This window comes from Mastomys coucha, unplaced genomic scaffold, assembly GCF_008632895.1.
Source record: "Mastomys coucha isolate ucsf_1 unplaced genomic scaffold, UCSF_Mcou_1 pScaffold6, whole genome shotgun sequence".
NCBI lineage: Eukaryota > Metazoa > Chordata > Mammalia > Rodentia > Muridae > Mastomys > Mastomys coucha.
Window position 1 is genome coordinate 39,153,665 of NW_022196912.1, and position 16,357 is coordinate 39,170,021.

The window sequence follows — 16,357 nt, forward strand, 5'->3', positions numbered from 1 at the left end:
ATACACACACACACACACACACACACACACACACACACACACACACGGAAACCGAAAACCATGCATGGTGAATATAAACTTTCATTCTTACTATACCTTGTGTCTGCTTTTAAAGATAGTTTTATGGCAACTGTGTTTCCCAGTGACAACCTTCATCCTGCTCACACGTGTGTATGTGTGTGTATGTGTGTGTGTGTGTGTTTCTTAAGCACACGGTACATTAGCATCAGGGGAGACTTGCATAATCAAAAGGCAGAGGACAAAATATGAATGCCTATTAGTGGGAAATAGCACGCAAACAAAAAAGTAATCCGAGAGCCATAATCCTCCTGCAGCAGAGCTTCTGTGAGGGAGGGAAGGAGGGAGGGGGGAGGCACTTAGGTGTGTTCCGAGGGGCAGCTAACGACCTCATCACTGCTGAACAGCTGCTGTTTCTATAGGCTGTCAGGAAACGGCCCATGCTTCCTAAGGCAGCTAGCTGTACATGGCAGTACACACTGCAGCCTGCACAGGGACACAAAACTGAAAGCCTGCGGCAGTCTGTGGCAGGGAGCTGCTCTCAGGTTCTTTGCTTCTCTGCAGATCACCTGTTTTGACTGAATAGGACCTAGCCTTCCAGCTAGACATGAGTTATCTGAGGCGGGTCAGGCCTTGGTGTGGTGCAGAGCAGCCTCTAAAGGAAGTTGACACAGGGGACTCTGCTCCTTTTTCCTGGGTGACTGACATGCTTTCACGGGTTCAAGACTGGCACTACATCTGTCCCATTTGCTCAGTCATGGTAGCAGAGCAGTGGCCACAGTTATCACAGTTGTTTTTCCTGGCTCATGCTGTCACATGGCTTTGCAAACTACAGTGACAAGGGCTGTCTCCACCTATATGAAGCCAACCTCCCACAAAGAGCAAAAAGACTGATCAAGGATCAGAAAACCCAATTTTTTTGTTTGTTTGTTTGTTTTTGAGACAGTATTTCTCTGTCTAGCCCTGGTTATCCTGGAACTTGCTCTGTAGACCAGGCTGGGAACTCAGAGATCCTCCTGACAGTGCTGGAATTAAAGGTGTGGGCCACCACTGCCCGGCAGAGAGCACAATTCTTAGGCCACAATCTTCACACATTTTGGTGAGAGTATAAATGGGATTGGCAGTTCTTCTAGAGGTAACAAGGGCATACCTGCAATTGTATGTGCATAGACTCTGAACCTATATCCCTATTTTCATCTCTTTACATGTACACCAAGAAGACAGGCATCAGTGACTGTTGGCAAAGGGCCAAAGGCTAGAAGATGCAAGCATCCAGCAATAAAGAGACAGTAAGTCAGAGTACAGTTGCTCAAGGTAATATGTCCAGAAACAAACAAACAGGCAGCCAGCCATGAGCTAACATGAAACTGTCATTAAGCAAAAGGAAAGAAAAAGGAAGATGCACAGTATATGCTATCATTTACATAAAATTAGTCTCAAGCTATACAGTTTTATTACAGTCTCTTAAGATGGTCTCAAGCATTGAAGGCTGACCTTGCTATGCAAAGGGGATGACCTTGATTTATGGGCCCTCTTGCTTCTACCTCCCATGTGTTGAGATTTTAGGCAAATGCCATCACATCCAGCATATTTTGTTATTGAATTCTTGCTATTTTGGGCTGAGTGTAGTGGTACATGCCTTTAACCCCATCACTAGGGAGGGAGGCAAGCAGAGGCAGGCAGATCTCTGTGAGTTCGAGGCCAGCTTGGTCAACAACAAGAGTTCCAGGACAGCCAGGGCTGTTGCACAGAGAAACCTTGTCTCAAACAAAAACAAAAACAAAAACAAACACATAAACAAAACAAGAAAAGAAGGAGGGACCAGTGGTTGTGCAGGCCTTCAATCCCAGGACTCTATAAAGTGAGTTCCAGGACAGTCCAGGCTACATAGAGAAACCCTATCTTAAATTAAGGAAAATAAACAAACAAACATCATCAACAACAAAAACCAAAACAAGAAAGAAAAAAAGAAAGGAAGAAAAAAAAGGAAGATGATAAAAGAAGTCTTGCTATGTTAACATAGCTGGTTTTGAACTCATGGACTCTAGTAATCCTCTGACCTCAGACTTCTAAGTGCTAGGCTTTAGGCATGTGTCACTGCACCCAGAAGACTATATCCATATTGACTTGTACTTTCATAGGCTCTCTCTGGAAGCCTCACCTAGTAAATTATGATAACAAAGCTTCAAGAGAGAGATAATGAGATGAGGGACACGGAGGAGACAAACAAATCCAAAGAAAACTTAATTTCATTCTGTAGTCTTGTTTTGGATTTTTTTCTTATGTGTACACATTACTAAAACACAAACTCTAGGCAGACATGTTGCCTTAGCTAGCTAGCACTGAGCGTGCTGAAGACGTTTAAAGGCAGCCAGAACTGCTACACAGTTGAAGGCCAACCTAGGCAACTTACAGAGACTCAGAACAAAAGGAGGGGAAAAGAGAGAGGAAGAGAGGGAGGGAGGGAGGAAAGGAAGGAAGGAAGAAGAAAGGAAAGAAAGAAGAGAGGGAGAAATGGAGAGAAGAAAGGAAGGAAATTTTCTCTAAAAATCAAAGCCACAAGGGACCCAGAGGACCCAGCACTATTGACACAACATGCCCAAGTGACCCCATGGGTTCTTTCCTCTGGCTTCTGAGACCAGGTTGAGACAAGTCATACTTTGGTTTGGCCAAAGCAAGAACACTGTGTCCTCTGACAACAATGTCAAATTCTTCCTTGTATGTAGTAAATAAGAAATATTTTACCTTTCAGCAAAGGTATCGAGTTTCCCCAACTCATCAGAGAGACCAACAAGGGAATCCAAAGTCCCCACCTAGAAATAAACGATAAAGGAATTAAGCTCATGTGCTTTCTGGCCAGCGAGTGTGAGGTGTTCTTGTAACAACCGCACAAGGGACTCTCACTTCACGTTGAGCTGGCTGATTTTTGCCAAAGACCAGACTAAAAAGTTGGGAAACACTTTGGGGAAACATATAGACTAAGACCTATGTATTTTTATTTTATTACATGTCAGTATGTATGTGCATGTATGTGCAGATACTTATACATGTGGAGGTCAGAGGTCAACATACAGTGCCTTCTTCATTTCCTTTCTATCTTATTTTTTTGGTACAGAGCCTCCCACTGAAACATAGAGCTCATCAGTTCGGCTAGACCGCTGACCATGGACCTCTGTCTCTGTCTGCCCCATGCTGTGACTAAATGTGCACGACAGTGAATCTGATACGGATGCTAGGGATACAAGCTTAGCTTCTTGCAGTTGTCCACAGAGCAGTTTACTACATAAACCTATGGGACAGAATGACAACAGAATAAGCTGACATGTTTCTCTCATAGGAAGGACTAACATGTTGGTGACCTGACTTTAGTCCAGTTTATAGAGGTCCTTTTGGATTATTTAAGGTCTGTTTCTCAGTATAGAACTGAATGCAATGTCCAAAGAACCTTTGACATTTTCAGAGGAACAGAAAGAAAAGGTCTGCCTCCTCAGAGCAGGATTACATGTAGGTCACACCCAATTTTCTACCTGGGTGCTGAGGCTTGAACTCAGGTCTTCAACTGACTGTTATCCCAAACTTCCTCCCTCCCTATCCCCCTAACCCGTCTCTCTGAAATAGGGTCTCACAATTTAGCCCTGGAACTCCTTTTGTAGAAGAGGCTAACCTAGAATTTAGAGCAACCCACTAGTCTGCCTCTAGAGCGCAGCGTTTGTGGATAGGAGCCATCAGGCCTGGCCTGGCCTAATCTTTTTTGAAAAAAAAAGATTGTTCCTGGGAATGGAGAGATGGCTCAGTAGTTAAGAGCACTGGCTGCTCTTCCAGAGGACCCAGGTTCCACTCCCAGCACCTACCTGGCAGCTCACAACTGTTTGTAGCTCTAGTTCCCAGGTCTCTGATGCCCATAGGTATCAGGCACAACCATGGTACACAAACACACACACATGCAAATGAAGACTGATACAAGCAAAATAATAAAGTAATTTTTAAAAAAAAAATGATGGTTCCTATTTCCTCATCTTTAACATTTCTTCCATCCTAGCTTCCCTGTCTACAAGAGCCCTCTCAGATCTTGAAACTCCCACTGTATCTGGCCCCTACAACAGAATCAGAAAGACCCCAGACTTCCTGGACTACCTCTAAGTCAAGGCTCCTACAGTACACATTCAGCGGTGCTGCAGGTCTGTTGAGATGCAGCAGAGTCTGAGGACCACTCTGAAGGACCAGAGTGTGTATACACAGTGCCCTTCCACTTCCCACCTACACTCTATGCACATGGCCTGCCCTGTCCATGCTTCCCTATAGCTTCAGGTCCAGAAGGGTCACAGTTAACCTGGGGCTACAGCATCAAGTCCCACTGACACCTCTGCCATCTTCTAGCTAAGGCTTATTTATATCATCACTGTTCCACATTTGCTGTAAGTCCTTAGCCCTGGCTTCCGAGAAGCCATCTCCTGCTCAGAAATCCCTGTCTTCCTCCAACCCATAACCTCCTCCCTCCTCTTGGAAGATCTTACCTTGAAGTCTGGGATGGCAAACTTGGTGTTGTGGGACAGGTTAGACTTTGAAGTTACAATGTTCATCCTCTCCAGAGCTTGTAAATTTTCCTTATCGCCAGGGGCCGAAATAAGCCAAAACTCGGACATGTTTGTAAGTCTTCTGGTTATCTAGTTACAGACAGGCACCAAGACTAATGCACACAAACAGAAACAGGAGCAGAGATGTGTCTGGTGTCTACCTCACCTCTCCTTACCTCAGAAATAATCCTCTCTGGGCCCTGTCACTCTTTCCACTTGTCATGCCTGGCTTCCTTGACCTTCTAGTTCATTTTCAGCAGCTTTAACGACACCCATTTGCCACCAAGCAATGTGTCTGTACCCCCATCCCAGGGAAGCCCCCCGGTCATAGCGAAACCTTTCACCCACCATCCCTAAGGTGGCTCCGATTGGCCCACACTGGTTCCTTGCTCTCCCCAGTGCACAGCAGCTCTAGATGAGCTAAGCATGGAAGGCTTCCGGGAAGATACTTTTTCATCTTGGCTTGTTGCGGTTTATGGGATCCAGGAAGGGGGGGATGAAGGTGGGAGACAAGGGATTTTTCACAGTATAACATCAGGTCAAAGCCAGATCTCAGCTGGCCAGTCTTAAGACTGGAATTAGCTTTAGAAACAAACTTCAAAGAAGCGTTTCAAAGGGCTGCTAGAGTCTTCTGCTGAGAGAGATAGGTCTCCGTAGGACCAGGTAGCCGGCTGGGCCTGCGGAACCAGCAGTTACGTTTCCATAAGGCTGTAGGGGCCTCGATTGGTTCTGCTCATTCAAATGTGTGCACACCCACACCTTCCCCTTCGACGGGTTCTCCGTGCCTATCACCTCCCTAGTGCATCCCATCCCGGGACATCTGCAGAAAACTGGAGAATCGCCGCGGGATAATGTGTACCCCCACTGAGTCCTTTTCTTCTCTTCTCCCATCTCACCATCTCCTACGGACCTGAGACCCTGCCAGTCCCTGCTAACCTTGCACAAACCAAATGCTGCTATTCTTTCCGACCTGAGTGAATATCGCCTGGGGACAAACTGGCCTGTGCGCAGCTCCTGGGGTGATGCCACCTGCCAAGTCAGGGAGAGTGCGGTGTGGGCGCCGGTTTCCCATGTTCCCATTGAGAAAGTGCACACCCGGACCACGAGGACCCACGGAAGTACAGATTCGACCGAGGGAACGCGTGTCGCCCCTCGCTCGTTGCGGCCTCGACAGCTCGCTCCCCAACCCTGACTCTTGTCGCAGCTCGGCTTCAAGTCCTTACCAGGAGCGGCGGAAGACTGAGCTGTAGACGACACGCGGGGACACCGGGCAGGAGGCTCCGCGGGAGCACACGGCCGGCTCCCGGGAGGCAGCGGCTTCTATGGTCGGGTGCGCGCCCCGCCCCGCCTTTTATCCCAGCGGGAGGGGCAACCCTGGGCCCCTCTGATATTTGCATACGGGCTGCCCGCCTCCCTTGGTGTCCATAGCGGTGTGTCGCTGCTGGGGACCCAAGACTCAAGCTCTGGATAGACACTATGCAGGCAAGGTACAGAGGGGACATTAGTCGACGCAGGGGGGTCCCAGGTCCCTTCTGCGCGTGGGTTTAGCCCGGAGTTGGAGATAGCTGGGAGCCTGACCCGATCTCCATCCGCAGAACAGAAAAGCCGGGCTCTAGTAGAGGCAGCTTGGTGAGACAGCGACAAGACAGGATTCTCAAAAGGAGGGTCCTCCAGCTGCAGCCTTTGTCTCCCATTCCCACTCCACCGCGGTCAGCCCTGGCTCCAGGGAATCACCTGCTCCAGGGAGTTTCCGAAGTCCGTGCACGAGAGACTGGGTTGACCCACGGAAAGCAGCGCAACAGGTTCACAGATGTTTTCCAACACACAAACACACACACACCTGCTGGGAGGAGAGGCTCCTCTACGGTCTGTGTGGGCGCCAGCTTGCCCCTGGTTGCCCAGGAAATATCCATCTCTCCCCACCCACACAGAGGGGATTTAAAGCTGCTTAAGTGCTGAGGGACATAACTGAGGTTGGACTGCATGCCTAGCAGGTGCAAGGTCCTGTGTTCCATCCCTAGGCCAGAAAAAATAATATGGAAAAAAAGTTGCATAGGAGTTCAGTGTGACTAATGAGCTCTTACTAGCCCAGCCCAACGTTCATTTTGGTTCCCAGCGAAATTAGACAGACAGATGGGTGGTTGGATGAACAGGTAGGTAGGTAAGTAGGCAGGTAGGCAGGCAGGCAGATAGATAGATGATAGGTAGGTAGGTGGAAGGATGAAGAGACAGGTAGGTAGGCAGACAGACAGACTGACTGACTGACTGACAAATATAGGTTCTACTAAGACCAGGGCTTAAGTACATATTTTATCTGTAATCAGAAATCAAAGTCATGAGATGGCTCAGCAGATAAAAGTGCTTGCTACCAAACCTGACAACCTGAGTTTGATCCCAGGACCCCACATAGTGGAAAGAGAGAACTAACTCCCTAAAGTTATCCTTTGATTTCTACAGAAGTGCCTTGGGGGACTGCACATATCACACACACACAAACATGACAGATAGATCGATAGATCTACAAAAATATTTAAAACTGCTGACCTTTAATTCCAGCACTTGGAAGCAGAGGCAGGAGGATCTCTGAGTTCAAGGCCAGGTCTACAGAGCGAGTTCCAGGACAGCCAGGACTGCAATGAGAAACCTTGTCTCAAAAAACTAAGAAAGAAAGAAAGGAAAGAAAGAAAGAAAGAAAGAAAGAAAGAAAGAAAGAAAGAAAGAAAGAAAGAAAGGAAGGAAGGAAGGAAGGAAGGAAGGAAGGAAAGGAAGGAAGGAAGGAAGCAGAAGGAGGGGGAAATACTTAAAACTAAAAAGGGGGGAAACCCCGGGAATTAACTCATGAATGTAAAAACAAGACAAGAGTCAGATATGGTAGTGCACACCTTTAATCCTAGCAATGGGAGACAGAGGCAAGCAGACCTCAGTGAGTTTGAGGCCAAACTAAACTACGTATCAAGTTGCAGATCAGCCAGGCATATATAGCAATATCCTGTCTGATACATACATACATACACATACATGCATACATGCATTCAAAAAAAGGCAAAAATAAACACACACACACCCCTGAAAATTCATTTTCTGAGCCCTAGAAGAGGACACTCAGCTTGTCCTTCTCTGCAGACAATGACATTGGGTCTTCTGGAAAAGATGATGCCAAAGGGGTTGTTGAAGAAGCCATCTGTCGCTGCCTTGAGAAAGGATTCTTCTCTCTGCTCTATCACACTAGTCATTTTAACCTATTCATTTGAGTCTTTTCCCACTCCTGGATGAGACTTGCTGTGACACGTGGTAGGTGGGAAGCCCAGATCCAGGACACTTGTGGTTTGAGGTCAAGGTGATCCCACTGCCATGCTTTGTAGCTCTGGAGCTCCTTGCACCTGCACTTCACATCACGGGGTTGAGACATGACTGTGCATTAGTCAGTCCTTGCACCATGTCCTAAGGGAGGACACCTGAAACCAAGGGATGAGGAAACACTGTGCGCGCAGGAGTCTGGGTGCCTACTCCAGAAAAGGAGTGGCTTGGTGAATATTTGTTGGGGTGGTCTCAATCTTAGACTTCAAATCATCCCATTTTTTCCAGGCCAGGGGAACCACTATGATAGACCTGGGACCAGATCACACTGACAGACAATGGGGAGGGAAGCCCAGGGAGTTAGATGAATAACTCTATTCATAGAAGAACTACAAATGGACCTCAGGCTGGTGGTCTGAGGAGTGTGTCTTCACACTTGCCAGCAAGCCTATAGGACTGTGATGCCACTTGAACCCATGAAATCCTTTACAGTCAACATTTTTCTACTCTCCATTGCTAGAAGCCACTGACTTAGCTTCCTCAAGACTGGTGGAGTTAACACTTTATGATACCATTCTTCCTATAAATCTGATTTCCTTGAGTTTGTTGTGATTTAAGAGTCAAGACACGGCTGGGGTGTTGTGCAGTGCAGAACACTTTCATGGTATGTCTGAGGCCCTGGTTTTAATTATCAGCACTTCAAAATAAATAAACCAGTAAGTAACTCAAATTGGCCATGGTACAGCACACCTGTGTCTGGGATGCTGAGACAGGGGGATTTTGAGTTCTGGGTAAGCCTGGACTTCACAGTGAAGTCCTATCTTAGGCACACACACATATGCATACATGAATCAATATGATTTCTAAGTCAAATAACTCTGGAAAATCTGAAGGAGAAACCAATAAAGGACTACTGAGCTGTGTTTTCTTCCACATCTTTCTTCTGAAAATCTGAACTCCTTCTAGCCTTTTATTGCTTTTTAAAAAGATTTATTTGTTTTGGTTTTCTATGTATGGATGCTTTACTTGCATGCATCTCCACATCTCTTGCATGCAGTGCCCTTGGGTATCATAGATGATAGTTAACCCATATAGCACTGAGGATTGAGCCTGAATCTTCTGGAAGAGTGGCCAGTGTTTTTCACCACAGATCCATTTCTCCAGCCCTATTATCAATGTCTTGCTTGACATCTACATTTACAATGGAGACAACTGCTGTTTGTGAGGGCAGCTTGACTTTCTCCATGTAACCTTTCTTCCATTTACAAAGACGTTTTGGGGCTTACTATAAAGAATCTGGGAACTGGGCAAAGTAGTGCCTGTCTGTAATATCATTATTCCCAAGGTTCAGACAACAAGATAGCAAATTCCAGGTCAGCCTGGGCTATGTAACATGACCCTGTCTCCAAATTCTGAAACAAAAATGTTAAAAAAAAAAAATAGAGAAAATATAAAGAAGCTAAAAATACTCTATAATTTTTGTGATCTGAGAATCATCCCTGTTAACATATAAATTCTGTTAATACATATTCATATATGCAAATTCAGTTTTGTATGACTAAGTTTGTATGCTGTACTTAAACTTCAAGTCCTGCTATTAATTGCTCTCTCTCTCTCTCTCTCTCTCTCTCTCTCTCTCTCTCTCTCTCTCTCTCTGTGTGTGTGTGTGTGTGTGTGTGTAGGAGATAGTCTCTCACTCACAGAGGCCAGAGATCAACTTCTGATGGCATCTTCAGGTGCCATCCTTTTGGTTTTTGAGACAGACTCATCACTGATTCTGCTAGGCTACCTGGCCAGGGAACCCTCAGGATCCTTCCATCTCCATCTGCCCAGTACTGAGATTACAAAAGTGTGCCACCACAACAGGCTTCTTCTTTATTTTTAAATGTATGTTCTGGGAATTAAGCTTAGGTCCTCAGGTTGCAAGACAAGCAGTTCATAGACTGGGCTATTGCATGAGCCTTGATACTGCTTTTTAAAGCTTAAAAATTATCATATGTATCTTATCAGCAAAGGATAATCAGTGTCCTAAGCATTTATCACAGTGGGGGATGGATCTTGCAGCTTTGACTTGTCAGAGAAATTACAATGGGATGGGGGGGTGAGTCTTGCTCAAGAGGCTGTGACTTGTTGTTCTCAAGGGCAAACGTGTCTACATCCATTAGTTTCCCTATCACTTTAATAGAGGACGAAGCCAGCTGTAGGGCTTGCCTTCTTGTTACATGAAGAGTTGCTCTGTGAGTCTCGGGTCTCCTTTCTGCTCTACAAGCAACGTGTTTCTCTCCAATACCTGCAACGGCCCTTCTCCTCTCCCCTTCCCCACACATCTCTAGAATATCTGAAATCTATTACTAAATCATGGTCTCTACTCTTATAACACTCCCCAGGATGTAAACGGTGAGGAGATCAGACAGGGTTTGTGAAAATCATGGTTTCCTACTTATTCCCAGGGCATTTCAATGTGTTAGCCAGAATCACCCACCTTGATCATCTCCAGCCTGCTATTTGGTGAGATATTCCTGAAACATTGGCAAGGATCATGCACTGAGCCAGCTAAAGTTCGTGCAAGATCAAACAGTCCCTTCAGGTTTGGGAACCAGAAGGACAAGGCTGGCCTATTTAGTCTGTTGTTCTCTGGCCACTCCCAGATGACAGGCTTGGGGACTCTTTTTTTCCTCATACAGATCTGAGGATGTATTTTACAAACGCACAGAGACAGAAATACATCTCCGTGGACTTACAGACTTTTCTAGAATATCTTTTTCTTGCCCTCTCTTTGGTGTGGGAAATGGAGGGATGGACCCACAAGAGCAGATCTGGTGAAAGAGCTTAGGCTTTGGAATCAGACAAATGGATGAACTGCTTTACCCATGCTGCGGTTCAGATTTCCCACTCAAAAAAGGAGTTTGGTTACACCCACATTTTCTGCCTATCATGGAGGCTGGAAGAGAGAGCTTATTTCTGACAAGAACACTTGAGGCTCTGTCCCCACACTGATCACTCTTCTACATCCTTATAAGCTCAGCAGTGTGTTATATACTTCGTGTGACACACCGTGGTTACAACAGAAGAAGTCCAGGACTCAGGTTTGGTCTGGGTTCTCTCTTGGTTCTGGGAGCTGCCCTGTTTGCTGACAGTTGGTACTGTTTCACTTTGTTCTTCTGGGACAGTGACTCATTATGTAGCTCCAGCTGGCTTTGAACTCACTATGTATACCAGGCTGCCTCAAAGTCACAGAAATCTCCCTGCCTCTGCCTCCCCAGTGCTAGAATCAAAGGCATATGCTGCTATGCCTGGTGTCTCCTCGTCTTCTCTTCCAGTACTGGGGACTGAACACAGGGATTCATTTTTGCTGGGCATCACTCTACCACTGAACCATATCCCCACCCCAGCCACAGTGCCACTCTTTGTTGGATAAAATAAAGCCTGGAGAGTCTTGTGATTTCTTTACCCAAATATCACAGGACTCCTCTCTTCAGATCCCCACTTAAGATGTTTTCCTCCCTCACGTCTGAGGCATGCAAAAATAATAAAATAATCCAGCTTTCAGACTGCAGCAGAGCAAAGCAGGCATGGTAACCACAGAGTAGTGAGCAGCCCCGGGTCTCTAAGGTATGAACACTGAACACCAGGTAGGAAGTGATACCTGCATAAAAATGAGGTATAAATATTTGAGAAATGCTGTGATCCTCATTTCACAGATGAGGAAACATGCTCAAGAAGATTAAGGGCTCTCTCAGATCTGGAGCATGGATGGTGGTTCACCTGGGACCTGAAATTCATCCTTCTACCTCCCAGTTCCTGTTGTTCTGCAAGAGCCAAAGGTGGCGCACGCCTTTAATTCCAGCACTTGAGAGGCAGAGGCCGATTGGATCTTTGAGTTCAAGGCTGGCCTGGTCTACAGAGTGAGTTCCAAGATAGTCAAAGCTACAGAGAGAAAACTGGTCTGGAACAAACAAACAAACAAACAAACAAACAACAAAAGAGCTAAAACACCTTTTTTTTTTTTGGACCCTGTCCAAAGACCCAGTTATTTGCCCCTATCTACAGTTCTATGCCAGTTCTTCCACATGCTCACCAATTCCCTTGACTTCAGTGAGATTTTGCAGTGAGTTCTAAAATGTGGAAGATAATAAACACAGGTCTATCATCAGTACTTCTTTTTAAAACATGTTTTATTTATGAGTGTATGTATGTGTCTGCATTTGGTTATATGCACATGAATGCAGATGCCTGTGGAGGCTGAGAGAGGCTACAGGACCCCCTGGAGCTGCAGTGTCAAGAGGTCATAAGCCAACTGACATGGGTGCTCAGAACTGAACTCAGGACATTTGCAAGAACAGTGCATGCTTCCTTTGTTTGTTTTGTCTGTTTGTGAGACAGGGTCTCTCTATAAAGCCCTGACTCTCCTGGAATTCACACTCATATTTGAGCACTACATGGTTTTAACCACTGTGCAATCTTTCCAGACCCTGATCTTTATTCTTAACTGTCAGCTTGATTGGATTTGAGGTGCCTGGGACATTAGTGAAGCACACCACTAGGTATGTCTGTGGTGAAGTTTCTAGAGACAAGTAGACCTAGTGAATGGATTAATCCTGCATGGATTCATAATTCACTGGCACTGTTGTGACGTGATGAGAAGAAGGGAAGTAGAGCCTAGTTGGAGGTGTAGGTCCCTGCTGGCATGCCCTTGGGGATATAACCTTGCTCAGGCCCCCTTCTGTATTTTCCCTCTTCCACTAACTGGCTGCCATGCTGTGAGTGGTTCTGCTGACATGCTTTCCCTACCATGATGGACTGAAACTATCAAACAACATAAACAACTCCTTTTACATTGTTCTCAGTACTCCAGTGACAGATATGTTAAAAATATGGAATTAACGAAAATCAGTAGCCAGAGTGGTGGCTGTGACTAAACCTACTCATGTGCTTCTTGAGCCTCTGGAGCTGGTGTGAAGGGGAAACTTGTAAATGTTAGGAGATGTGTGCTAGAGAAGTCCTGAAATGCTGTACTCATGTAAGTGGTTGGTAGCTCAGACGATACAGGCACCTACAGGAAAGGCAGAGGGGATCAAGGTTCCTGCAGACCGCTCCATTAGGAATAGACTAGAGGCCACTTCGGGTTACATGCTGACAAAGATTTTAGTTACATTTAATCTGTGTCTGGAGGCTTTTTAAGGCTGAATTTCAAAGTAAAGCCACTGGGAAAGTAGCTCAGCCTAGCATGCAGGAACCCTGGGCTTCAGTCTCTAGCACGGTATAAAATGAGAGTGTGGTTAGGTGTATGACTACAACGTCAGCACTCAGAAAGTGGAGACGGGGGCAGGGGAGGTCATTAGTAAGATCATCCTTGGCTATAGACTGCATTTGAGGCTCCCAAAAGACAGAAGAGGGCATCTGATCACTAGGGTTGGAGTTACAGGCAGTTGGGAACTACCAGACATGTTTGGTGCATAACTGAAATATCTCTTCAACCCGACAACACAAAGATTTTTTAAAATTGTAGTTTGAAGCTGACAGGATGGCTCATTGGGTAAAGGTGCTTGCTGTCAAGCCTGCTAACTGAGGATTGAGTAACCTTCAGGACAACATAAAGGAAGGAGAGACTATATTCCCACATGTCATCCTCTGATCACACACACACACACACACACACACACACACACACACACACACACTGAGATGTTCACGCCCATACCCATGAGCATGCACACTCAAACTAAACAAATAGTTTGAAGACACTTTAGATTTCTTTTTATTTGTTGTTTGTTTGTTTATGTATTTGTTTTATCTGTGAGTGCTCTACTGCATGTACACCTGTCTGTCAGAAGAGGGCATCAAATCACTTTATAGATGGTCTTGAACCACCATGTGAGTGCTGGGAATTGAACTCATGACCTCTGATAGAACAACTGGTGCTCTTAACCATTGAGCAATAGATAAATATTTTAAAAACTATCAGTTTGAAAAAAAAAAGATGAAGTTATAGACAAGAAGGGCATGCTTGTGAGAGAAATTTGGACCTTAAAAAAAGAAACCAATGAATTTGCATTGAAACAATGAAAAAGATACCTTGAGGGCATCTCAAGTATTGCCCCATTAGAGCCCACCTTCAGCAGGCTCCTGGTTATCAAAGCGAAAAGATCAGAGCAGAGAGATCCGCTGGACCCTGCCTGCTTTTCTCAAGGTTTAGCCATTCAGGGATTCAGAGGCAACTCTAGTCAAGGTACAAAGGAAGACTGGCAGACTACTGTATCATCCACAGTGCTTGTTTTGCAAACATGCAAAACTCATGAGTTATGAGGTTATAGAGGCTTTTACCTCTATTTCAGAGGAAAGCCTGGAGATCAGGCAGTGAGTGACAGAATCAAGATCTTAGAGGCAGTCCCCAAGAGAAGCTGTAAAGCTGTGGATGTGAAGCCTTAGCTAAAATGGAGACTTGGAGATGCTGAGGATGTCAGGAGATGAATAGATCCTGTCTCAAAGGAAGGGCACATGTACTGTAAGTGGCAAGACAGAATGCATGGTTGGAATGAGAAGCATATGTGGTCCAGAGCCAGGTATGGAGCTACCAGATTCAACATTTGTTTTTCAAGTTTTGTTCTTTCTTTAATCAAAGCATTCCTTTCTGTGTCCCCATTCTTCTTGGTTTGGATGGGAACATTTATGCTGCCTTATTGTATATCAGGCTATAAAAATTTTTTATCTTTTGTACAGAGGCTTAACGCCAATGCTGCCTTGAGTGGAAGAGGAGACTTTGGACTTCATTTAGTTGGTTTTGTTTTGTTCCTTTTTCTATTTTATTTATCTTATGTGTTTGTATGAGCATGGACATTCAGGGGCCATGATGTGTGTGGAAGTCAGAGGACAGCTCTTGCTTCTACCACATGGGTTCTGGGGGTCAAACTCCAGTTGTCAGGCTTGGGAGCAAGTCCCTTTCTTTGCAGCCCTGACTTGTGTTTTTGACTAATGTCAAGCTGTAAAGATTCTGGGGATTCTTGGAGATAAGCTGAATACAGTTTGCATTATGAGATGGGTATATGGCTTTGGGGAAGACTACGGTGGAATGCTGTGAAGAGCTCCATTTGAAAGTCAGGCTCACAAAAGGACCAGTGAGGGTTGGTCTTACTGTCAACCTGAGTATCTTGAAGAGTACCCAGAAAGTTAGGGGAACTACTGTGATTTATACTTCTATGCTCCACTCTGCAGCCATAAATCAAAATAAGGTTGTGCTCCCTCCTTAAAGTGTTTTTGTGGGGTACTTTGGTCATGGAATGCAGAAGTAACCAATAAGCTGCCCCCTGACATTTCACCAGGAACTAAATGAAACCGAGAGAGCCATTCACACTCAGTGAACAAAGGTGCTCTTAGCGAACACTGCCTCGAGGAGCACTGGCCTTCTGGGTTTCTTTCCTCCCTTTGTCTCTCATTCCTGCCTTCCTTTCTTTCCTCTCTTCTTTTCCTGCCCTGGTGTAAACATAAAATGCATGCTTGACACTCAGGAATTCAGCCACTCCAACTATCTTTGATGGCTGTCACTTGGAAGGTTAAATAGACCTTTCAGGACAATAGTGAAGACAGGAGGCCCCTCAGATCTGAGTCCTGAGGTAGAAAAGGCCATACCTCATCTCAAAAGTATCAATCAATAAACATTTTTAAAAGGCATGGAAAAAGTAAAAAAGACAGACAGACAAAGTGGGTGAGGTTATCAAGGACCATTTTTGTGGGCAATGATGTTTGGAAAGCCAGGTCTGAACTACTGGAACATTCATGTTGCAGCTAAATATTTGCTTCTACATTATCAGCAAGTAAAGCAGTTTAACCTGTTGACTCTCCTGTTCCCTACCCTCCAGCTCATAGCTTTGTTTTTCTTTACTTTTTGTGTGTGTGTAATGCATGTGAGTGTTGCATATGCATACAGAACCAGAGCAGGGCATTGGATGCCTTCCTCTGTCACTCTCCAGATTATGGCCTTGATATGATCTCCAACTGAACCAAAAGAACACTTTGTCAATTAGGCTAGCTGGCCTAGGCCTCATTGAGATCTGCCTATCTCCACTCCCCTAGGGTTACGGGGATACGTGGTCGCGCTTGGTGCTGAGGATTCAAGCTCAAGCCCTCATGTGTGCAGAGCAAGTACCCTCACCCACTGTTGGCCTCCCTCTCCACCTTGAGGCCATCACAGGAAGTCTTAACACCATTTCCAGTACTAACCATCACAGACCTAGTAGGACCTAAATTCATCCTTCTATACACAGTCACCCACCTCTTTCTCCGTCTTCCCAAGCATGTTATCCTATTTGCTTTGTTTCATAGTTTATTTCATGGGCAAACAGCCAGCCCTGAGGAAACTTGCCAATTGCCTGTCTCACACTGCTATCAGGCAAGCTGCCTGTGGCCAGGGGACCACAACTCTATACTCACCCATCTCCCTTAAGCTTTTGATTTTGGACTATGTCCAGCTT

At 45.4% G+C, this 16,357-nt stretch overlaps 1 protein-coding gene across 9 annotated transcripts in view; it reads right to left on the reverse strand.

Moving 5' to 3' along the window:
- Atp6v1c2 (ATPase H+ transporting V1 subunit C2) overlaps positions 1 to 16,357 on the reverse strand; it is a 62,781-nt gene that overhangs the window by 34,416 nt on the left and 12,008 nt on the right. For 5 of the 9 annotated variants that reach the window (XM_031357391.1, XM_031357384.1, XM_031357393.1 and 2 more), the window contains exons 2-3: positions 4,533 to 4,705; positions 2,764 to 2,831 (exon numbers count right to left, since the gene is read on the reverse strand). In XM_031357391.1, the coding sequence (XP_031213251.1) occupies positions 2,764 to 2,831; positions 4,533 to 4,661 (197 nt within the window). In that variant the 5' untranslated portion in view covers positions 4,662 to 4,705. Of the gene's footprint in view, positions 1 to 2,763; positions 2,832 to 4,532; positions 4,706 to 5,528; positions 5,760 to 5,815; positions 5,917 to 6,326; positions 6,414 to 16,357 lie in introns of those variants that run through there. The other 4 variants (XM_031357390.1, XM_031357385.1, XM_031357386.1 and 1 more) reach the window with 3 other exon arrangements.